Below are 24605 nucleotides of genomic sequence, written 5' to 3'. Positions count from 1 at the left end.
AGAATACCCATCTTCAGGGAGGGGGTGTATATTCATCGACAAGTGGGATACCAGTCAGAAATAGGGAAGGCAATGTGGATCATTGCCGTCATACTAAGAAAAAGAAGTCAGCCTTTCCTGTTTAGGCCTGAGCAAAGCAGGCTCATAATGGGCCAGTGACACCCAGAAATTAAGAGGTGTTTGAAACCCAGGAGGTCGAGGATGGCTGCTCTGTGGCTGTCATCATGCCACAAAATGAATATATTGAATTGCACCGCAAATGATATGGATATGGTTTTGACTACCATGAGACAAAGAGAAAGAAAGGCTGGAAGGACTGTGAATGTTCAAAAAAGGCAAAAAAAAAAATTGACCTGTAGGTAAAGCTCTCCCATAAACACTGCCAGGCTGAGAAAACCCAAATGAAAACGATGCATGAAAAGAGAAAGACTCCACAGGGAGCAGTCCCTGCCTACCTGCTACACAGAGAGTGGTACTGGAGAGCAAAAGTACTTTCCAACAAAATTAAGCAGAAACGGAAAGTAAAGGCGGGAAAATGGGAGGTCCTCTATCCAAAGTTCATGCCCAAGGAGAATCAGAAGTATTAAAAGTTGTTCGAACAGGAGAAAGAAAAAAGAAGTCATGGAATAGAATGCTTACAAAAGTCTGCTTTGCTGGTGACGGTTTTACAAGAAAACCACCTAAGTATGAAAGGCCCATTAGGCTGATGGGTCTACATTTCAAAAAAGCCTATGTCATACACCCTGAGCTGAAAGCTACCATTTGCCTGCCCATACTCGGGGTGAAAAAGAATCCATCCACCCCTTTATATACAACCCTGGGTGTGAGCACCAAAGGTACTACCGGACATTGAAATGCATGTGAGGGAGTGGACCTTGTGACACAAGGAGGCAGGGTGATTTGGGGAAAGTATGCTCAAGTTACCAACAATCCTGAAAATGATGGGTGCATAAATGCAGTCTTGCTGGTTTGACAGTGATGTCATCAAGGCATTCCACTCACTACCTGAGACTACTCACTGTCAGCAAAACGCCATCGCTGTGATCTTTCTGAACTACCAAGCAGCCTTACCCATGTGCAGTCATCAAGAAGCGTTTATTAAATTGTAGAGGAAACTAAAACATAAAACACTGCCCAATTTAAAAAGAAAAAGAAGTCAGGCAAAAGAACATCTGATGGTTCAGTAAGTAAAGAGGGACAGAATGGGCAAAACTCATCTAAGCTGACACAAAGAAGAAAGGAAGGTAGGTGTACCTGGGGAGGGCAGTGGGTACTGAGTAGAGAGGAACACAGGGCTCTTTCTGGGACTGACTGACATTATCCGCATTCTGATCTGTGCTCTCCTACAAGGTCCAGTGCATTTTGCAATAATCAGCTATCTCTTGACTTACCACCTGGATTTGTGCATTTTAGAGAATGAAATTGACACTTAAATCAACTCAGTACAAAATCACCCTCAACAGGAATCTATACTCCAGCTTTATTTTTAATTTGTATTTCCACTCAGCTTCTCAATCTCTCTCTGTTTCTGATCCTTTTCTTCCCTATGGGTACTTATTTATTTGTATTTTAATGGTCTTAGTTGAACCTGAGACTTTGCACTTGGGAACTATATGTTCCTAAAAGCCAATCAGAAAGAGCGTTTCTGAATTTAGCAGACTTAACACTGTGTTTACCTTGATGATTTTCAGTGAGGGCACAGTCGTGCCATACTATCCCATCACCTCTGGACGACACTTTGGCTAACAGTCCTAGATATTTGGAGTTTCCCTCTAGAGAAGGTGGAGAACTCATGGATTGAAGATTTTCCTGTAGAACGGAGAGCAGTGCACATTTCCAGTTGTTATGTCACTGTGGAAGTGAAAGACTAGGAGGGGAAACATGCATTAGTATAAGTGATTTAAAGATGCACCCATAGAGGCCAAGGCTGTGTGCACATGCCTGCAGCCCCAGAGTTGGTGAGGCAGTGGCTAGATGATCACCAGAAGTAGAGATCAGCCTGGTCCACACAGTGCCAAACCCAGACCCATTTCCAATGACAGAACACCTAGATTAGGTCTGACTGAGTGGTATCAAGGCGAGATATATCAACAGGTTTCTGAAATTGTGGAGATATAATTTGGAAAGTTTAGGTAAGTTTAAAGTTTAAGTTAGTTTCAAATGCCTAAATCAAAGGTGTCACTCAAAAAGTTGACTGAAGCAGCTCACTGTGTATCCCTTTAGACCTACTTTTATGCACTTACACTGATGGACTTTCCCTCACAACTGTGCACTATTTGCTCTCTGCTTTAATTTTCTCAGTGATATAAAATTCAAAATATTGCTCCAGGACATTTAGTTTGAGACAGTCCCCAGCAGGGTAGGCCTGCCTAGAAATCACTTTGTAGAAGCTTCTGGTTTTGAGGTCCAGAACTCATGCCAAGTCCTAACATTTGTTGGAATGGCAGTTGCCTGATATCATGATCAGATTTCATATTTGTAACCAAAGAACACATTTTTATTCATGTCAACACACACACACACACACACACACACACACACACCAATCTTTTAATTTGCATGGGGCATTTAGTCACAGTGTAGATGTTCAAAGATTCTTCTCATAAACATCTTTAGCATTCTCATTTCGCTGGTTCTTAGAGATAACATGGCAATAGTAATTCTTCACATTTTCAGTATGTCTGACTATTGCTTGAGGATTTTTCCAGACTCTGCAAACACAGTAACAGGGCATCTAGATAAATTTTATTTTCATCTAAATAATAACTATTCAGGCTTTTGAAGTTGTGCTCCTAAAAGTCTGCCTCTCCCCATAGGAAAAGTATACACCAAAAAGATCTTCGCTGTACCCCTGAAGTCAAGTCTGCCTGGGCATCCTGCCTTTTACCTGGCAACCAGAGCCCAGATCCCTATCTACAGGTAAACTCTTTTAGCAAGTGCTTATGCACTAAAAATGTCACTAAATACTATAAGCCCATTTCTAGTCTTTTACCACCTTTGATGCCCATCAAATTGTCTTGGCTGATATGTCGGTTCAAACCTGTCTCTGTACAGCATTTCCCACTGGTTTGACCACTTGAGAGAAGAATTATCACCCTGTGAATTCCTGACTCAGGAGAGGATGGCAATGTTTCTTTGCCCTTTCCAATCTCTTTATTTTCCCAGAGCAGGCCAACATCAGCAGTCCGTGGCAATGGTCAAGTTTAGAGTGCCCAAGTCTCAGCCATAGCACAGAGAGAGAGAGAGAGTCAGAGCAAGACAGAAATGTGACTCCATCCACACACCATAAACACGCATAGCATCAGGGTACTGTAAGCCTGGGTCCTTGTGTGCTGGCACCTCTTGGGTAGTGGGAAGCATTCTGGCCTTGGCCTCTGGCCTCTTTTGTGGACTTCAGAGCCCAGTATGGTGTGCTTTTGGACAGACGTAAGTAGTAGACATCTTTCTGGGGTGGTGCTGGCTTTGCAGAGAGGAACAGAAAAGAGCTGGCGCAAGGTTCACAGTGGAGGCAGTATGCTCCAAGAAACAAGTCTCCAAACCACTGGTAGAATCCATCAAGTATCCAAAGGCAGCCTTTAGAGGGGAATGAGAGGAGACTGTGTACTGAGACAGAACTCTGCAGAATGTGCAGCCAGAAGTTCTGGCATGCTCCCTCAGCATTCTTTCCTCTTCCTTCCTTCCTTCCTTCCTTCCTTCCTTCCTTCCTTCCTTCCTTCCTTCCTTCCTTCCTTCCTTCCTTCCTCTGTCCCTCCCTCCCTCCCTCCCTCCCTCCCTCCCTCCCTTCCTTCCTTCCTTCCTTCCTTCCTTCCTTCCTTCCTTCCTCATTTTTAAAGTTGAAACGCCATCTGAGGAGAGAATCATTAATAATGAAACACCTTGGAGGGGAACTTAAAGTGCATGTGCAAATAGCGTTCTACAGCAGTTGGTCTCATAAAAACAACTAACTCTGTGGATAACTCCCTTGAGGGTGAGGGTTCAATCTGGAGGCAGAAATGATGCTGTCATTTAGACTAAGCGCTCTGTGTATCAAGATTGCCTGAGCAGTCCACAGGGTGATTGGGTCCTTTTAAGAGTTCAAAAGTCTTGGGTGCAAATGACCTGTTCCTACCTGTAGGGTGAGAAAGGACCTGGGGTGTGGGAGTAAGAGAAAGCAGTTTCCCTCCCTGGCTGCCATCAGACCTCTTAGAAATGGCAGGGATGTGGAAAGATGAAAACACTTGCCAGAGAAGAAGGGTCTGTGTGGCTCTATAGAAGAGACCTACATTACAGAGTTGGGAGTGTGGTGGCCCATGAGAAGCTCGGACAGCTCAGAAGCAGCTGCAGAAGTGAGAGCAGGGCCTCACAGGCAGCTGGAGCTTGTCTTGGTGGCCTCTGACCTCCTTCCCTGAGCACCATAATAACCTAAATACTGGAATGGAAGGAATGCAATTTCCTGCTAGGCCCTGCTGGGCCACTCCAGTGCCTGGAGCCTATAGCACCTAGCACTCACTTCCTGGTACAGTAGAAAGGGCCACAGGCATTAGGGCTCAATCAATTTGAATTGGACCCGGATAAAACAACAATAATTAGACAGCTAGCTCAAAGGACACCAGAAATCTACAGCACGCTGTACTGGGTTCAAAAGCACCATAGTCCCTCACGTTAACCACAACCACAGGCAGAAAATCTCACAGTAGTAACATTAACTAATGTGGTATCATCATCCTAGCCAGGGTGGTAAGAAACAAGAGACTGAGCACAACAATGCCAGCATGCAAAGAGTACCCACTGAAAGCAAACTCCAACTGAGGACAGTTGTTAAGGTGGCCTTATCAAATGTATGACAGAGGTCGACTCGGGACATGTCAAAAATCAATTAGAATATACAACGTGAGAATATCCACCCAGAGCAGCAGTAGAACTACAAAGGGCAGTGACAAGCATCAGAAATGTGCACTAGGCACGGAAGGCCAGGTATAAAGATAACTCTGAATAGTACTCTGAATAGAAGCTGGGATCAATGGAAGACATACTGTGTGTGTGTGTGTGTGTGTATCTGTGTGTGTCTGTCTCTGTGTGTGTGTCTCTGTGTGTGTATGTTTGTGTGTGTCTATGTGTCTGTGTGTGTGTCTGTGTGTGTGTCTGTGTGTGTCTGTGTGTGTGTCTGTTTGTGTGTGTCTGTGTGTGTCTTTCTGTGTGTGTGTTTGTCTCTGTGTGTGTCTGTGTGTCTGTGTGTGTCTGTGTGTGTATGTCTCTGTGTGTCAATATGTGTGTCTGTGTGTGTCTGTCTGTCTCTGTGTGTGTGTGTCTGTGTGTGTCTGTGTGTGTGTCTCTGTGTGTCTGTGTGTTTGTGTCTGTGTTGTGTGTGTGTTTGTGTGTCTCTCTGTGTGTGTCTGTGTGTCTGTGTCTGTGTCTATGTGTGTGTCTGTGTGTCTCTCTGTGCGTGTCTGTGTGTCTGTGTCTGTGTCTATGTGTGTGTCTGTGTGTCTGAGTGTGTGTGGGTCTGTGTGTCTATGTGTGTCTGTGTGTCTGTGTGTGTCTACGTGTGTCTGTGTGTGTGTCTGTGTCATCTGTGTGTGTCTGTGTGTCTGTGTGTCTGTGTGTGTCTGTGTGTCTCTGTCTGTGTGTGGTGTGTGTGTGTGTGTCTGTGTCTGGTTGACAAGCCTCCACATTTTACAGATGATAACCTTCCTTGAAGTGGTATCTACAGAGCAAGCAATTCTAGTGCAAGCCAAGTGTCCATTGATGTGGGCAGATTTTGACTATGATGTTCTTATACAACACACACCTTTTACAAAGATTTAAAAGGAAAAAATGATGGGGGTGCTATTTTACTCAGATAAGAAAAGTGATGTTCAACTCTCCACAGCAGGCCAGCAGTGGGAGAAATCTGGCAAGAGAAGCATCAGAAATCAAGTGGAAATATAGGAACCATTGTACTGGGATGTAGAGCCAGGTACCAATGTTAAGGAAAAGACGATGGATGGTTATGGTCTAGAAACAGTAGGATGAAAAATGCGATTCTAGTCTGTTGGACATGTTGCCAAAAAGGCAGCACTTGCTGGGTGGAGACCACCTCTTGTTCCTTGGGGGCTCTCCAGGAGTTGATATTGATCCCGAGCTTTATTAAAGGGGCGAGACGCCCGGTGAGGTGGGAAGCAGAGAACCAAGGGAACCAAGACACCATTAAATTTGGAAAGTTAGATTATAACCAGCACTCCTCTGGACTATCTCCTGGAGAAGTAACACACCAGAGGGGTATGGTATCACCCCTGCCCCCCCCCCCCGGTGTACTGGCCAAAAGTTAGGAAAGGAAACAGACCAGCACATCTCCAGGGAGGGCTGTGTTTTTCCTCCAGGCCATATTTTGTGATTTAAGCCAAGCAATGTGTGTGTACTGTATGAAGTTAGTGAAGAGACAGACCAAGAGAAAGGAGCAGTCACCGAGTGCTCTCTGTGGGCCAGACACTGATGAGCAAAGAGGCTCTAAGTGGAGCACTTGAAGTGCCAGCACAAGGGCCTGCTGCTGGAGTAAGGCCTCCACTCAGGGGCAGAGGCATCTGTCTCCCAGGGAGCCTCCTCCTCCAGTGGCAGGGAGTGGGAGACACAGCTGATCCAAAGACAGGAGTCTTCCCAGTGAGAGGCAACCGAGGGGGGGGGAGTATTGCTCCAAGTGTGGTCCCCAGGCTTCTGGTCGCTTCTAAGGCTGGCACCAGGACCCCCTCCTCTGGGAGCAGCGCCCCCGCATCCTTCAGGCCCCGGGCTGCAGTACCGGCCCCGGCCGGCAGAGGCACTGCGGGGCGGCGCCAGCGCGTTCCCACAGCAATCTGGCCGCAGAGCCAGGCGGCGGAGGCTGCGCCCCCTCCCCTGCCCGCTTCCTGGTCCTTGGGGTCTGAGGGCCGCGGCCTGGGACTCCAGAGCCGGGGGCTGCGGGTGTTCTCGGCGGCCGCCGCAGCGTCCGCGGCGACGTCACGGTCCTCGCGGCCTCGCAGCCAGCGCTCGCTCGGGCCGGCCGCCGAATGCCCGTGGACGCGCATCTCCTCCCCGAGTTCCTGCTTCCTGGGCCAGCCAAAGCCGCAGGTGAGAACGTCCGCGGTAGAGGTGGCACCCAGGGCCTGCGGGTCTCAGAGGCCCCCTGGCCTCCTTCTGCTCTCCTCCTTGCCCAGGAAACCCCGCGGGGGCGCCTGCAGCGGGGACGCTAAGTGCTCCCCGAGCCCCGAGAGCACTTCTTCTGAGGCACGTAGCCCCCGCCCAGGCGCTTCTGCGAGCTCCTTTGTGGACCCCACAAGCCCCTAGGGGTTCCCCCGCCGAGCACCCCGCGGGCCCCACCACCCCTGGCGCGCATGCCCAGAGGCCCCGGGAGCTAGAAAGTAGCTGAGCTGCTGCTGGCGCAGTACCTGCTGGTTAAGAACGCGAAGACGGTGTGGATCAAAAGGGCAGACATGCTGAAGTGTGTCATCCTAAAGGTGCAGGAGCTTCTTCCCCGAGATTGTCAAGAGAGCCTCTGACCTCCCCGAGTTAGTCTTTGGGTCTAGGTGAAGGAACTTGGCCCTCCAGAGCACTCCTATGTCCCGCACAGGAAAACCAAAAATCCATCCTGCCCTGCCTCTGGGGCATGACAGGCGACAGGGGCACGCCAAAGACTGGCCTTCAGATGAGTATCCCGGACTTGATCTTCGTGCAGGCCAGCTGTGTCCCAGAGGAGGTGTCCTGGGAGGTGTGGAGGGTGTGGAGGTATGCTCGCCCCAAAGCATCCCGTCCTTGGGGAGCCGTCACAAAACGCACCACCAGAGCTTGTGTGCAGCACAAGCATCTGGTGCACAGAGGGTAGGTGTCCAACAGCGCTCCCTTGCTCTCGGTATTCTTGTGGGGATTTCAAAGGAAACAAGACAGATGGAAGTCCTGGAGTTTGTGGCCCAAGTGAATGACATCCGGCCCAGAGCCTTGCTGTGGCAGTAAATGAGGCATTGCAAGAAGAGGAGAAAGTGCCCGGTGCTGAGCGGTGGCCCAGAAGCAGCTGCTGGTGATGATGTGACCAGTGCAAGTGTTAGTGCGAGTTCCGGTCCCAGGGCCTGTACCACGGCTGAAGCAAGTGTCAGCGCCAGTGCCAATGCAAGTGCCAGGGCCAGGGCTAGAGCCATGTAGGAGTAACGATGGTCAGTACCGGGGACAGTGCCGGTGCCAGTCACAATCTCAGGCCAGAGTCAGGGCTTCTGCTGCCACCAGGGATGGCTGATGCTGAGGCTTCCTTGCTTTGGTTTTGATAGTCCAAGGGGTGCAGGAGCAGCGGGCCCTGAGGCCCTGATGTGGAAAGAGTGCAGGGGCAGAGTGGAGGCAGGAAGCATTCACAGTATTGTGCTCCATCCAGTTCTCTGTGCTTCGCGGTGACTTGGCGCTCAATCCCCACGGCAAGGTCGTGCTTGCTTTGTAGCTACCCCCTTTCCGGTTGATGAACGGTTGTGAGGGAATCAAGCGATGGAGGCTGAGGAGGTGGTTGAGTGGTGCAAGTCTTTCCTCACGTGGGGAAGGCTATGGGCTCCATCCCAGGAACCATAAAGCAAAACCAATCAAAGGGGACTCCCTTTGAACTGTGTCAGATCAGCGTGGAAGTCAAGGCATACTAAAATCTTTCCCAAACCCTCTCTTTTCTAAGGCGTGTGATTAAGTAGGAGCATCTACGTTCATGCTTGGCATGCATCCAGTGTTTCCTTGTTCCTTATTTAGGAGAGGTTTATTCATTTACACAAAACACATGTGACACACTGTCACTTTATATCTCAAATACACGACATAAGCGTCAGTGGTTAGTTTTTTGTTTTTTTTTTTTTTTTTTTTTTGGAGGTTTTGAAGGAATTTCCAACACACTGATCCCCTGCTCGAGATATTAAGAGGCAAAACACAAATGTGGCCAAAATCTGACACACAACAAAACCAGGTGACATTTACTTGCATGAACCCAGAGCTTTGGAATGTAGGGGAAATAAACTTGACTTAGACACCTTGCTCATGGACTCATTTATTTAACATACATCTAGTGACTGGTTACCATACGTGAGGCACTGTTCAGGGCACTGGAAGTCTGAGGATACACCAGATTCAGCCTCTGCCACACCCCTGAGAGTCTGGTTGAGGCTCTCCATGTAAATAAGTTAGGTAGATGTGGCATTCAGATGTGATGGGGTGATGGTGTGAACCAGGTGGTCAGGGAGCCCAGAGGAGAGGCATGGCAACCTGGGAGGGGAGCAGCAGGGAGCAGCAGGCTTTATTGAAGTCAGGGAACAGCACCTGAGACCTACAGCACTAGAGACGGTTAAACTGCCAAAGACCCCTGTAGGATATTGTGGATACCTGGAAGACATCTTGCTTCCGTGGACCTGGCAAGATACTGGACTTAGGCTGTGAGAGTGAGAACTTGTGTGCAGAAGACACACACTTTAGTTGTGCTGTGAGAGGAGAGAGGGCGTGAGAAGTACCCGGGAGTAGACACTCTTGGCTCTGAGGTGAGTCTGAGGGAAGGCCCACCTCCAGCAGCTGTGGTGTCTGCTCTGGATTCTGGCACCCGTGCAGCTAGTGCATTACACACTCTGCATCCTTTCATCCATCATTTCTAAGGAGTAGCAGGATGGTAGTAACTGTCTATTCACTGTACAGCGATTGTCCCCTGAATCATGGGCACAAAACAGAGGTTGTCTCCCAAGGCTTGGGAGAGACAGAGCTCAGTGCTTTATGAGGGTATTGGTAAGATTCCAGGGAAGTTTCATGAATGAAAAAAGAAAGACAAAGCTGTGTGAACAGCAGTAAAGGATTCTGATGGTGTGTGGAGTGTTGTCTCACTGTGGACAGAAGTGAGAGACAAGTGTGTCTTAGCCTGGATCAGAGCCAGTGAGTGCCTTGATGGCCCAGCTGAGGACCAGTCCAGTGTAACATAGCTACACAAGTTGTGTGCGTGGATAGGGTCCTGATGGAAATATAGGCCTGCATGACATGGATTTGAAGGAGCCAATATCCGGTGATAAGTTAGACCAGCTTCCAGTGGGTATCAGGAGCAGAGTAGCTGGCCTTTCAGCTGACCTTTCACTCTTACAGACTGCTGGGCACATTTAACTTGTGTGCTTCTGTGCCTTGGAAAGCTCCCCGCCTCTAGACAGAACCGTGAACAGATCTGGTCACCGCACTCTTGGGGCCTCCCCTCAGATATATATATATATAGTCCAGAGAGCATTGTATCTAAATTGCTCAATTCGTTCAATACTGTGTAGACATCAAGGAGAAGTGTCTGCTGGTGGGGTGAGAGTGACCATAACACTAGAATCTGAGGCGGACTGTAGTGGGGATTGTGGGAATGATCTCTGACTTTCTCTGGAGTTGGGCTCTTGGGGATGAATATGTGGACATCAGTCTAAGCCCTTTCCTTGGTGTGCCAGACATCCCCAGGTGTCTATCAGCAGGTAACCCCTTGCCAATAGTGAACACTGAATAATAAATGCCATATATGGTAGTTCTTTTTCCTCCAGAATACCCATGGAGATAGACTGTCTACAGCACACAATCCTAAAGTACTAATAGGTACCTTAGCGAGCTCTTCTGCCCCATTGAAAGCACTAAGGATGTTATCTGTCCACCTGTTACTTACCTGCACCATCGAATGATCTCTGTCTCGAAATGCCAAGTCCATCCCACCTGTCTGGTTTTGTTTGGGGGGCGGGGTGATGATTGTGCAGGAACACTACTGTTACAGAACATACCAGATGTAGGAAAACATATTTCCACCTAGATGGGATAAAAGCAATAGAAAGCAGATGGCTCCTCTTTTTGTTGTTGTCCCTAAGAAGAGGAGACAATATTTCCACCATTTCTAGAAGGATGAGACAACACTCTGGGTAGCACTGTGTGATACAAGCCCCCATTTACACAGAAAAGAGAGCAATGTATTTTGAGAGTCCCAAGAATTCCAATTCCCCGTAGTTCTAAAGTCCAGTGTGTTAATGTCCCGCTCTCTGCTACCTGGTGTTGCAGTTTCTCTATTTTCCATTATGATTTTTATTTTCTCTCTATGGCTGTATAGCACACATCTGTGACTGGGTGTGTGTCCAGTGCCCACAGAGGTCAAAAGGGTGGTGAGACAGGTGTCTGGGTACTGGAACCATGCTCCATTGTGAGTCATAGTGTGAGCCAGGTCCTCTCTACCACTGAGCCATCTGTCCACCTCAAGCGGTTGCGATTTGTAACATGTTCTCCTCCACATGAAATTAAGGGTTCAGTTGTGTTCTATCCTCCCTTGGAGCCTTGTGCTGAGGAAACTGTGTTACACTGAAATTCAAGGTCACCAAGGAGAAGAAAGAAATGCTCACACAGGCAGAAAAACCATGTGTAGTTGGCACAAAGGTTTTCTCTGGCAGGCTGTCTCTCTTGAGGTGTAATGTGTGGACTGGGAAATGTTTGTGAAGAGAGAAGGCTAGAACAGGAACCAGAGAGTCTTTCTAAAAGGGCCACCGACCCCCTGTTCATGAACCCTTCTCCTTGTAATACTCCTGCCTCTACCCCTCCATGACCAATTGATGAATAAGGCCCAGGATTACTCCATATGAGGGTATTTTTGCAATGAAAGGGGGCAAAGACACAAGCGATTCCATCCTTGGTTTTTTGGGAACATGCAGGTGCCCCTTGGGGATCACAGGTGGATCTGTGGGAAATTTCCTGTTGACTGGTCTCTGTGCCTTGAACAGTGATGCTACCATTACTGTGAAAGCAGCAGTGGTTCAAGAGTGTGAGTGAGGGGCTGGGGATTTAGCTCAGTGGTAGAGCGCTTACGTAGGAAGAGCAAGGCCCTGAGTTCGGAACCCAGCTCCGAAAAAAAGAACCAAAAAAAAAAAAAAAAAAGAGTGTGAGTGAGTGGCCTTTCAGAACAAATAAAGACACTAGTTCCTGCCATTTACACTCCTGATGCCCTTAGCGTCACAAATCTGACAGCTCAGTCATTGCATCCGAGGCGAGTATCAGTGTGAAAAGTGAAGAAATTTCACAAAGCCAAAGAACATTTATGCCAGCATTTATTTCGACATCACGGGACAGGATTCTTTGGAGAGCAGGGACCTGAGGTGCCGAAGGTCTTGATCACTGTGCATGGGTCCCTGTCTAGGACTCCCATTGTCCCAGCCTCCGGTTGATCCGCGTCCTCTCCTGCGGCGGAAACAGACAAGACAGGTGGACCCTTATTAGGCCTGCTGGAACTGAGAAGAGGACTCAGGTTCTGTGTAGGGGAGAGCATGGGAGACAGCCTGGCAAGCTGCAAGTGGAGAGAGAGGCAAGGGCTGGCTGGGGTCCTCACCTGAAGAACTTGGACACGCGTGGCAAGGCTCTCTGAAAGCAGCCCCTCCAGGTCCTTCGCAGAGGAGCAGGCTCCCTGGTCTCTCTTGGGCTGTTGGATGAGTTCTCCATGGTGTGAGCATAGACCACACCATCCTGGGAGAAGTGCGTTGGGTTTCTCCTAATCTGAAAGAGAGAGTTGAAGCCGCACTCATTCCCATCATGGCTGCTGTGCACAACCACATTCGCCTACAGTGCTGTGCATTCATACAGCTGTTGGAGATGTGGAGGAAGGAGAAGAGGGGCTACCTGTCCTGTTCATACCTCAGCCTCCCAGGAAGGTCTTCCAGCCCACATACTATGAGATTACCGACCCAGGATGCGGAAAGAAGGGGACAAAAATCATCCTTCCCAGAGTGTCTGTTCTGTCTGGAGGAACTCCTAGGACTCCCTTGCAGTGATCAGTGGAGCTGATTTCTGTTCTCAATTTCTCTGATTGAGTATAAATGCTATGCACGCCCCTTCACAGTGCCTGCCCAGTCTGCCCAGTCTGCCCAGTCTGCCCAGTCTGCGCATGCCCACTCGGCCTGTGTCTAGGCCTGCTCATTCTGCCCCGTCTCTTCCTACCCACCGTGCCCCTTCACAGGGCCTGCCCACTTTGCTCCTCCCCTTGCCTGCCCACAGTGCTCCTTCCTGTGACTGCCCACTCTTCCCTTGCCCATGATTCCTCCCGGCTTCAGTCTGGTACATTCAGCCCCACCAGTGGATACAATTTTGATAAGTGACCTCTTCTATTTTCCTGTGTCTCTCACTTCAAGGTTACTTCCTCCCCTCCCTTCCATTGTATCTTTATCTCCTCCGTGTCCCTCCCTCCCTCCTCTTCCAACTTCACTTTGATTTTCACACCCTCTGTCTCGATCTCTGCCCGTCATCTCCACTGGACCCCGGAAGCCTCAAGACTAGTTCTCTTCCTGAGCAGAGAGACACTCAGTGGTCCCACTGTGAGAAGAAAGCTTGCTTAAATTTTAGCCATACCTCATTTGGGGGGACAGTATTTGATCCTGTGCCCTCAGCAGACTCTCCTGATCCCAGTGTGCACCTACCTGTCAGGTTTCTTGTCTTTGGTTCTTTCAAAAGTTCCGGTCTAGTGTCACTTAAGCAGGGACATTTTATACTGTGTTTCAAGCAGTCAGTGCCATCATAGAGCTCCCGACATAGATCTCTGCGCTGGGTTTCACACACTGAGCTGTGAAATCCTGTAGGTGAAGTCATGAGGGATCATTTGGATGAAGCTGTGCCATTTTGAAGTGCCTCTGTAGCTTCACAATGCGGAGGAAAATGGAGGGTGGCATCTTTGGCCTTTGACTACATGTGCTGTGTGAAGCTATTTGTGGCTATCCGCCATCGCTTGTCTTCGATGGTCCCCATGGGCATCACTACAGAGTTGTAGGTGGACCTGGAGTGGGAGGGAGATTGGGGGAAGAGTTGGAGTGATGCTTGTTGTGGGGCTGTCACTGAAGAGGAAGTTTGCCAGACAAACTCTTTCATTCCAGACAGGCTATCTGTAGTCCCTGAGGTGCTGATCCGAAATCGCCAGGTACATTTTGCCCAATGCTCAGAACTGTCCTGGCCTCCCTTCTGAGGTGAATATGTTTCCTTGTCCTCGCTGTGTCCCTTTCCAGTCCATGTACCCAACTCCCACAAGGTCCCTATGCTAACCAGGAGAAAGGTCCACCTTTTGGTCCAGCAACCATAATAGAACTCCTGGTTCCCTGGCCAGCACTTGTTGCCATGCTGAGCTACCACCAGGGGGCAGAACAAGATGGGAGAGCTGTCGGAGACAGAACCCCTGAGCTCTCTATGATGCAGCTTCTGGACCAGGTTTCCCAGGAGCCCAAATCAGTCATAAGCTAACTGCCCTTGCCAAGATTTTGTCCTGTAAGTTGTTTGAAGACAGGCCCTGCTTGAGAGGCCCTGACATCTGCAGTGACGATGGAGGACTGGCTCCCGTGGGTAGGCCTACTGGTCCATTCCCTTACCAGCATGGCAGTGTGGAAGTTGGCTGCTTAAACAGGATGAGGGAAGTGGTATGTGTCACTGTCTCAAGGTAATGTAACCATGTCAGTCATCTGACAGCAGGGAATCAGAAACAGCAGAAGGTCAGTGTCAGCAACAGGATCTTCTCAGTCTGCCTTGGACTGAATCATGTCTCCTCACAATTTATGTTGCTGTTTTTGACACCTAAACCCAGAGATTATTGGGTTTGGAACCTTAAGTGTGGAATTAAGATGGATCTTAGCCATAAGTGGGAGGCTGACGTACAGGGATTAATGTCATCATGTGAAGAAACAGCAGACAACTTGCTCTGTGTATGCACAAATGCTAGAAGGAGATGCTGTGTGAGGGCTCAGTGAGAAGCAGGCTAAGCTGGGATGCTAGGCAGAAGCCAAGCCTGGACACACTTTGATCTTGTACTTGCCAGTCTGCAGAACCATCAGGAAATAAATCTGTTGTTCTAATCATCTTGTCTTCGGTATTAATTTTATGGAAGTCCACAGAGTGGACCAGTGTGCCCATCCTTGCGATTCTCTGAAGAATGAACCCGGGGTTCCTATGGATAAGTCACAGGTAGCTTGCTCATTGGGACACTGAAACTGGGTGTGAAGCATGGGTGTTTGCCCCTTTGGAATTTTGTGAAGAACAAAAGTTACCTACACTCACCTATTATGATGGGTCCCCGAGATCTTCAGGATGTGGGAGAGGGTGTGGCATGATAGATTCTCCCACTGTGAGTTTGAATGTTTCCTGTAATGTCTGAAATTTCATCGAATTATCAAAATATTACATATGGAAAAAAGAAAGCCATTTGGGGGCAGCCTAGGCTTTACTGGATGCTGTGGGAGAAAAGGGTTAAGGGAAGAATGAGTGCATTCAAGCCTTCTGTTGTAGTGCGTGTTCCAGAGAGGAGAGTCCAGATCCTGTCAGCCCAGAGAAACAACTGGATACATTACAGGTAATTGTTTGTGGGAAGGACTATGTGCATAGGTGGGTCCCAGGAAAGTCTTGTGACTGGCCTACGGCGTCTCAGAAGCTTTTAAAAGGTGGGAGGCCTGTTGCTTATTACAATGCTTACAGATCTATTTGCAGGACACATGGCAATGGGTCCTGTTTAAATCTTGTAATGCTCACATATCGTCCTACTGTACCTTCTTACCAAAGAATACAGGAAAGGTGACAGATTTAAGAGAAGCCCCTCCATGTGATTTCCACCATCACCAGCCCCGTTACTCAGGGTTTTGCAAACATGCATTTACATGCCTCTGTGTGGTTCCAAGGGTACACATGGTTCTGATTTTCCTAGATACAAAAATAGACTCATAATTGCACAGAGTAGAAAGAAATTTTTTTAATTTTTTTATTTTAATTTTACCTGACGATCGAGACAACTTACCAGTCATCTCAGAAAGCGATGAGCTGATAAGTTTCAAGACACACGCACAGTATTTGTAACCTAATCCAAGTGCCAACTTTCCTTATGTCCACACGGAGGGACCTTTTCCTAGCCTTTTAGCTTTCAACTTTTAACACGCTTCTGAAGTCACAGAGCCTGTTCTCTAGAAAAAACCTGGAAATACAATTTGGAGCCCCCTATAATGTTAAATTTAAGCATCAATTGACCATGGATGGAAGAATCTCCAGGGAAAATATGTGCACGTGTGAGGTTCAGTTGTTGTTTATTGTCCTTCAGTCTTGATTTTGCTGTTGCTGTCCCTTCAGTTTTGCCACTTTGATGGCTGACATATGAGAAATGTTGAGAAAATGTCCCTTTGACTCAAGCTGAGATCCTGGGGCAGGGTTTAATCTGGGTAGGCAGTACTCAGAGGTGGCCTCCTTACCTGGGCTGGGGTGAGGTCAGTAAAGCCACATGGAGAGCAGAGAGGATCGAAGAAGCTATGGTACCATGAGATTGTCAGCTCAGTCTGGAAACTCTCCAGCCTTGGCGGTTGCCATGGAATCAGGGAAGTTTTGCAGAGGATTAGTTCTCTGGTATGAGTGAGGAGAGGCATTCTATGGTGGAGGGGGCTGTGAGAGGGAGGACTCAAGAGGATCACTACCAGGCAGCTGCAGTGACCTTTGAAACCACAAAGGAGCAGCTGCTGCTGTCTCTACCTTGTGTTTGCAAAATTTAAGCATGGCTACCAGGAGACAACAGAGTTCAGCTTCCTGTAAAGTGGGTACACTGTGTTCTGGGGCAGGTTGCTCAGAAGGGTTTGGCTCTTGAGAAATTTACAGGGAAGGATCTGACTGGTCTGCATTTGGGAGGTCTGTCCTGTGACTTCAGGGTTGATGATGTCCTACAGACCTGTCTGACTGAAGCTATTCAGTCCACCCACATTGTTGCACTGGGCTTTGAAAATTGACCATGTTGGATATGATGAGAGGACCATGTCAGGGTGACAGTGTCATTGCAGATGGGTACATGGAGGACAATTCATTGGAGGCAGCCCCTTCTGACACCGATGGCCTTAGGAACCTTGCCACCAGGCTGCCCTGTCCCAGTACCCTGGGATTTGGAATCAAAGTATGTTCAGGTATACAGAAATTCATAGGTCGCTCAATGAAAGATTTCGCTGTACAGAGATGATAGGGAATGGTAGCCATGGAAACAGTTTCACCTTGTTTATTGTCACAGAGATAGAAGGTACCACTGACAAGCGAGCAATCTGAGAACACTATGATTCTAATTAGGGGTGACCTGTGGGTCCTGCCTTGAACCCATGGACGGGGGACAGGACCTAAGGCATAATGAAGCGTCCACCACGAAAAGGACAATTGAGGAGGGTTGTGCCAGTCTGACACTAAAAGCAGTGGCCTTCTGCCAAATCAATTAGGAGTGAGGTGGTATAGCTGGGACATCAAGTTCTGCTGAATGGGGAATGGGAGTCCTCTGTTTGGCTTTCTCTGTGTGCTGTGCAGGGAGAGAGAGGTTAGGGCACCTTATATTGAGGCCTCCACTCCTTTAAATCCCTTCATGGCCTGTTGGTTTTGAGCTGTGATGAGTCTCACCACTTCCTTCGCCTTCTTCTGAGTTGGAGAGTGACATCCTCTCACTAAAGTTTCTACTTCCAGCAGTGTCCTGAAGAGTGGAAAGGAAGAACAGGCATCAGAACCTCATCTCCCCCCTCCTCTGTCTCTCTGTCGCTCTTTCTCTCCCCCTCCTCCCCTATCCTCAAACTCTCTCTAGTACTACCCAGTGTTCATTTGAACATCCTACAGACATTTCTGGATTTCCCAAAAGCCTTCAGTCAGATTGCTCTCCCCCTTCAACTGGGTCTGCCTTCTGCTCTGCGAATGTCTGGGTTCCTGTTGGGGCCAGCAAAAGGGGAGTGTGTAGCCTTTTCCCAGATGCCTCAAGAGTGGGACAGGTCATGAAGGCAAAGCTGTTCCCTAGAGCAGTGTCTGAATATGGGCAATTTTGACAATGGCTCTTCCTGAGGCCACAGGTCAGTGTGCAGCAGGTATGGGGAGAAGAGAACACTGTGTTTGTGTGAGTGGGTGTGTGTAGGGTTGTGTGCACTCATTAGAGCAGAAACAGAAAATGTCCACCAGCCTGCAGTGATGTAGCAAGAAAGAATGGGTTGGAAAGTGGATTAGAATTGAATGGGAGGAGAAGCAGCAAGGGGAAGTGAGGAAGACTTGAGGATCACATGGGGATAGAGAAAATTTCTGCCATCTGCATCAGCATCACAGACCCATCCTGGTTTCATAAGGCTCTTCCTCTACACATGAAGTTTTTCAAAAGTATCCACACTGATCTGCCCCTCTTTCAGGAGAAGAGTTGCTTTTGTGGTGTGTGCTGGGGAGAACTATTGCCTGCAATTAATTTACAGTCTCACAGACCCAGATTGCAAGTGAACGCCTTGTAAGAGAACGGTGGGTCCAGAGAGGAGCCGGAAGTGCAAAGGCCCCAAGGGAGAGGAGAATTGGAGGTTCTCTTTGTTGAGTGAAGGCAGAGTTCACAGTACTGTGGAGATTCCTGAGGCTGGGGGTGAGACGGAAGGTGTGTGGAAGTGAGGCAAATTCTCTTACAAAATCTTTTCATTTGGAAATGGCTGATAGAGAAGGAAGGCTCCACAAGACTGTTTAGGAATGTTCCCTGGGACTTGTGCAGTATGTATGTTGTGGGGCTTGCTTAATGGACCCTCTTGAGGTCCTGATGGAAAGGCCAAAGTAATGTACATGTGTGTGACTGCACAAGGGGCAGTGCCCAGAGCCTCTCCTCTGTGGCCCGGTGGAGCTGGGATATGCCATTTCACTAGGTCATGGATGGGACTTAATTGTTGTTCCAGCCTGGCTGTGAAAGAAATGAAAGGGTCCCAGCACATTGGAAATGCTTGACAAGTGGCAGATTTAGGGGGCCAGGACCTAAAAAGTAAGTCAAGGACAACAGGCAGATTTCGCCGGACGGAACTGATGGGAGGATTCAGGAGAGACGAGGGTCATGGAGGCCGTGGAAGGAGTGTATTTGGCCTTCTGTCCATACCACATGGCCTCATTCTGTGCACTGATAAGGCCAGCGTTCTCTTCCTCACAGTACCATTGTTTATAGAAATGTATGCTGTCTGATGTGCCTCCCGTCCAGAACAGAGGATTTTGTGTTCCCTACTGGAGAGATATTTTGCCTCCAGATAATGTTTTTAGGACCAGAAGACTCCTGAGTCAGTGGGGAAACTCCTGAGAGGTGAATTTTGGGTAGGAACAAGGTCACCTACCTTAATAGTAAAGCCTACTGCTTCCTAAGTGCCTAGAGGATTCCAGTTGTTGCCACAGTGGCTATTTAAATTGCTGTATATTTAACAAGTCTTGAAGGTCAGTGTCCATTGACTTCACAGAAGCACTAACTCAGGTTAAAGGGCATCATGAAATTTTTCAAGCCACACAGATGACTCACTGCAAACCTGGGACCCCACCCAGGGTCTTACTGAGAAGTGAGCGCATTCTGTGCCTCCCAGGTCACAGGAAACCCTCCCAGGCTGTCTCAGGCCTTCTCCCACTTGTTCACAAGCTGTGGGTATTCCTGTTGTCTTCCCCATTAGTAACTGATCCTTAGCAAATCAGTCCAAGCAGAACAGCTTAAGAGAATGTACACTATTCCTCTGAGAGTTTGGGGAATCAGGGAATCTGCACCCACTTCTCACCCTTTCAGAAACCCCGTTGCATTTGAGGCTTCAGACGCCCAGGGACCATGGGGTCTATTCCATAGGCTTGACTGAAAGCGAACCAACTATTGGCAGGCTCCAGTTCCTAATGGGCAGATGGATGGTGGCCTCAGCTACTTTCTGGCAATTAGACATATACTGCCATGGGCTCCCTGCCAGATGCCCATCTCCACCAGGATTGTGTGCAGTCCCTGCTGCAAAGGGAAGTTTTCCTAAGGATGGAAGGGAAAGCTAAGTCTTGAGATAACCTGCCCTTGAACAGGAAGGCCATAGTTCACATTTTCCAAATCCTCTGGGCTAGAAGCATGGCCTTCTGTTGGGCCCATTTTGGGGCGGGGGCACAAGTGCCCACATGACGTTGTCCTTTGGGGCTCTTCTAGAAGAGTGCTTGCTTACCTCACATGTTTCTCCACAAACTTGAAACATATAGGCAGGACAGGTGGTGGGAGACAATCTGAAGGAAAGATAGCATTGAGTATAGATGGAAGAGTACTCAGCAGCTTCCCAGTACTCAGGGGACGCTTACAGGCAGGGAGCAGCACTTACAGCCACACACAAGTTTGGCAAGCAGTAGGGTGGGCCCTGTTATACTCTGATTTTTTGGCGCATTATTCCCTGGGGTGCTGCACTGGAACACATTCTAAATGTGGAAAACATACAACAAAGGGGATCCCCCATAGCTTCTGTACACATCGTTCCAGAGCCAGATGCTTCATAGTGAGTGGAACCTTGTACGGGAGGCAGTGCCACGAGCTCAACAGATCCATTTGGCAGGATCCCAGTACCCAGGAAGCCAAAATTCCTACTCAAAGCCTCAGCCACAGTCAAACCATTTTTGTGCCTCTGTGGATTTTCTTAGCACCCGAGACAGGTGGGGATCATGCCTGCTGTTATTTATCCGAATTCTCCCAAAAGGCAGAAACACACAGGGTGACACATTGTGCTATAAATAACCAGAGGTGATGAACGACACCTTGTGGTAATGAAACTCTCTCGGGTCGGGGTGGCATTGTAAGTTACTTCTTCCTCTGTGCCCTAGGGTGATTTCTGGGAAAATTTGGCTCCTTCTGACCCAGCTCCATAACCTTCCACCCTCGGTCATCTCACTGAGCACTACAGCTGTCCCTCAGTGCCTGATGGTGACAACCACTTGAAATGAAGTACCAGAAAGCAGTACTATGGTGACCTTCATGTGTTAGTGACTTACTGGCACCTACTGCAAAACATGTAAACCACATACACAGACCGTATGTATACAGTCCTGTGGGCTTGGCCAACAATATTATACAGCCACAATTCAGAAACACACAAATGTTATATACAGAGGATATACATTCCTGTGGCAGGGAGAACAGATTTTATAAAACCACACGACTGAAATGTGCTTAGAAGTTGAGAAACATTGAGAGTAAGGACCTCAGGGCAGCAGACAGAACTTCACCACCTGTTACTCCATGTCTGTGACTCTGTTGCTATCTGAGTTCCTGACTCGTCTTCTTTGGGAAGGAGACCAGAGGAGTAAGTGATCCTCGAGCAAGTAGAGAATTTGTGGCACATGCTAGAGTTGGTGCTTTGAGAGAGGCAGACACTGGCTGGGGTGCTCGCATGGGACACCCCACCACCCATATCATCTATCTAGTGTCTATAGGGGTGCCTCAAGACTCTGGGGAAAGACTGAGCGTCCTTGACCAATAGGACTTATGAAAATGTATTCTGGTGTTGATAAAAGGGCATATTGGGTCTGGGGATACTGTGAGCCCCAGAAATTATCCATGCAAGCCAAAAGCCAGGTGTGGTCACAAATATCTACAATTGCAGGACTCAGAAGGTAGAGGCAGGAAGCCAGAAGCTCAAGTACATAATCGTGATGACTATGCCATCCTGTGTGGGAAACCTTGCCTTGAAACGAAGATAAAGACAGGAAGAAAGAAATAAGGCAGAGGGAGGGAGACCGGTGGATAGAAAGTACAATGTTTCAATCCTTTCCCTAACTCTTCCACATAGGGGTCCAGACCTCAGTCCAATGCTGGGCTGTGAGTATCTGTCTCAATCAGCTGCTACTAGAGCCTCTCAGAAGACAACCATGCTAGGCTTCTGTCTATAAGCACAGCATAGCATCAGTAATATCATCAGGGATTGGTGCCCTCCCGGAGGATAGATCCCAAATTGAGCAGGTCACTGGTTGGTTATTCCTTCAATCTCTGTTCCATTTATATTCCTTCATTTTTTAGACAGGAATATTTTGGAGTCTAAAAATTTGAAGATGGGTTTGTTTCCCCATCCTTCCACTGGGAATCCTGTCTATCTACTGGAGGTGGTCTCTTCAGGTTCCATGTCCACACTATTGAGCATTTCAGCCAAGGTCACCCACATTGAGTTCTGGGATCCTCCCCATCCCAAGTCTCTGGGACTTTCATAAGGCTCCCCAACCTCTCTAACCCCCGTCAACTGCATATTTTCATTCTCCTGGCTCTCTGGAACTCCTTCCTCCTGTCCCTTCGCACCCGGCTTTCTGCCACCTATTTGCCTCTCCCTGCCTGTCTCTCACCCAGCTCCCTTCCTCCCTCTGCCTCGCATGATTATTTTGATCCCTCTTCTAAGTGGGATCAAGCATCCTCAATTGGGCCTTCATTCTTGTTTGACTTCTCAGGGTCTGTGGGTTTTATCATGGGTATTCTGTACTTTCTGTCTAATATCCATTTACCAGTGTATGTATAACCTTCAGGTCATTTGGGATTTGGTTACCTCACTCAGGATGTCATTTTCTCTTTCTATCCACTTGCCAGCAATATTCAAGATGTCTGTGTTTTTAATAGCTGAGTTGCATTCCATTGTGTAGCTGAAACATATTTTCTGTGTCCATACTTCAGTTGAAGGACATCTGGATTGCTTCTACTTTCTGGCCATTGTGAATAAGGCTGCTATGAACACAGTGGAGCAAGTGTCTTTGTGGTAAAGTAAAGCATCTTTTGAGTATGTGCCCAGGAGTGGTATAGCTTGTCCTCAGGTAGAACTATTTCCAGTTTTCCGAGGAACTGTCAGATTGAATTCCAAAGTGGTCGTACCAGCTTGCAATCCCACCAACAATGGAGGAGTGTTTGTCTTGTTTTTGTCCACCGCCTTGGCAGTATGTGTTGTTGCTTGTGGTTTTGATCTCTTACATTCTGATTCGTGTAAGAGGGAATCCATGGGTCACTTGGATTTACATTTCCCTGATGAATAAGGAACTGAAGGGGACGCCAACTCCTTAGGGAGGCCAGTAGTGTCACTCTCCACAACCCCTGGACGCCCCAGAGATTAAGACTCCAATCAAAAAGCAAACACCAGGCTGCTTTGAGGCCCCTGGCACGTTTGTCGCAGAACACTGCCTTGTCTGGCCTCAGTGGGAGAGGATTGCCTAATTCTGTAGAGAGGTGATACCTCAGGAGGGGCGTTGCCCACAACTCCACCTCTCAGAGAGAAAGGGAATTCAGGATTCGGGAAGAATTCTGTGAGGGCTGACCAAGAGGTAGGCACAATTTTGGAAGTATATCAAGAAAATAATCAATTAATAATAAAAAATTAGGAAGCACAATGTGTTAAGCATAGCCAGTCCTTGCCCTGATAATTCTTAGGCCTAGTCATGATACTGCTGGCCTTCACCAAGTGTTAGTTGGGAGCTTTCTGTAGATACAGTGGGTTCAGTTTCGTGATCTGTCTGACTCTGACTTTAACATATCCTAACAGTAGGATCCACCACAGCCAGCCAAGACCTACATCCATTCCACACGGCAGTGAATCTTAAAGATCTGTGTTCCTGTCCCTTTGTGCTAAACAATCAGTCACACTGAATGGAAGCTGACACCACACGTTCTTGAGTTTGCTTATCATGGCGAAGGAAGTGAGATCTATCTACATATCCTTCAATGTTAGGACCCAAACTTTCTGTTGCATGCGGGTGGAGAGCAGCCTCCAGGGAGAGCATTTCTCTGTCTTCATACAGGTACGTCCTGTCTCAGACACAACAGTATGCAGGCTCATTCAGATCTTCCAGAAGTGTCACGTGCATGTGGCATGCAAAAGGAGTTAGTTTCAGGGGTACGAAAAGCCATTCATCTCATTGTGTTTTGAAGGTTGATGTTCTGTTCCCTCTGATGTTTTTATCCCTTTGTCCCTGGCCCTGTTTTTCACAGTCCATTCTGCAGACAAGTCCTTGCTGGCCAAGAACTTGATACATTCTCTGGACTCCTTTGAGCCTTGGGATTCCTCCCTGACTTGCATATCTGTTTCCACTCCTCTCCTCCTTACTCCTCCAAGTCCGTTCTAATCAATAGTTTGTACCCGCACAGTACACCAAGACCCATAATAAACAGGGTTATTGAAAATGGTGTGTATAAATCCTCTAGCTTAAAACTTGGGGAACAAAGAATTTGCACTGTGCGAATTGCAGTTACTAAAACATAACACATTCATGTGTCAGTTGAATATTTCCAGTTTCCAGTTCTATCCTCATGTTGGCGAATTCCGTGAATATACAGAGAGGCTCTTCTTGGTCTCCTGAACATCCATAAGTTCTCCATGTCTAACACCCCAGGTCCACCATGGATCTGTAACCAAACTCCAGGTTTCTCTTCCATGGGTTGGTGGAAGCCAAGAGGTACCACATGGAAACCCACAGGCAGAAACTGTCTCAAAGAGACCCTGTGAATCCTGGACCTGAAAGTCTTCTTCTCCTTGATGTGCTCAACACACCAGTAGGCATTTTGTTTCATAAATGGTGTCTATTCATTTTACACAGAACTGAGTTTCATGCAGACAATATCATGCAAGTATATGAATAACCCACCACAACCACTTCCTCTCACGTTGTTCCCTCCTCACGGATGGCAAGCCCCAAGTTCTTTCTACACTGCTTCTATTCTACTTTGATAGTATCATCTACGTATCTATGATTTTATGTAACTATATAAAACCCGTGATCCTCAGAAGGAAAATACATGCAAGATTTGTTGGCCAGATTGAATTCACTTAAAAATGTACATGGCAATTGCAGAAGAGCAGTGTTACTTACCCACCTGGCTGTGGAGAAATTCATGGCAAACGAATGACTGTCTTAGTGTC

At 48.0% G+C, this 24605-nt stretch overlaps 1 protein-coding gene, 1 long non-coding RNA gene and 1 pseudogene across 4 annotated transcripts in view; 2 read left to right on the top strand and 1 right to left on the bottom strand.

Moving 5' to 3' along the window:
• The first annotated feature begins 224 nt into the window (after nt 1–224).
• LOC134484185 (ribosome biogenesis protein NSA2 homolog) lies at nt 225–973 on the top strand (annotated as a pseudogene).
• Nucleotides 974–6800: 5827 nt separating this feature from the next.
• Nucleotides 6801–24605, top strand: part of Dmrtc1b (DMRT-like family C1b) — a 34835-nt gene continuing 17030 nt past the window's right edge. For 2 of the 3 annotated variants that reach the window (XR_015646997.1, XM_087601166.1), the window contains exons 1-2: nt 6801–7059; nt 15235–15298. Coding sequence is in view for 2 of the 3 variants with exons in the window: in XM_087601166.1 (XP_087457292.1) it covers nt 6999–7059; nt 15235–15298 (125 nt within the window). In the remaining variant the exon portion in view is untranslated. Of the gene's footprint in view, nt 7807–15234; nt 15299–24605 lie in introns of all 3 variants that reach the window. The other variant, XM_087601165.1, reaches the window with a different exon arrangement.
• LOC147998265 (uncharacterized) lies at nt 12013–12889 on the bottom strand. Its single transcript, XR_015647000.1, has 3 exons — nt 12610–12889; nt 12308–12471; nt 12013–12159 (listed from the first exon to the last, which is right to left on the bottom strand). It is a non-coding gene; the product is annotated as an uncharacterized LOC147998265 (long non-coding RNA).

Source organism: Rattus norvegicus, chromosome X (assembly GCF_021556685.1).
Source record: "Rattus norvegicus strain SHRSP/BbbUtx chromosome X, alternate assembly SHRSP_T2T, whole genome shotgun sequence".
Classification (NCBI taxonomy): domain Eukaryota; kingdom Metazoa; phylum Chordata; class Mammalia; order Rodentia; family Muridae; genus Rattus; species Rattus norvegicus.
This window is presented reverse-complemented; position numbering and strand designations above follow the sequence as displayed.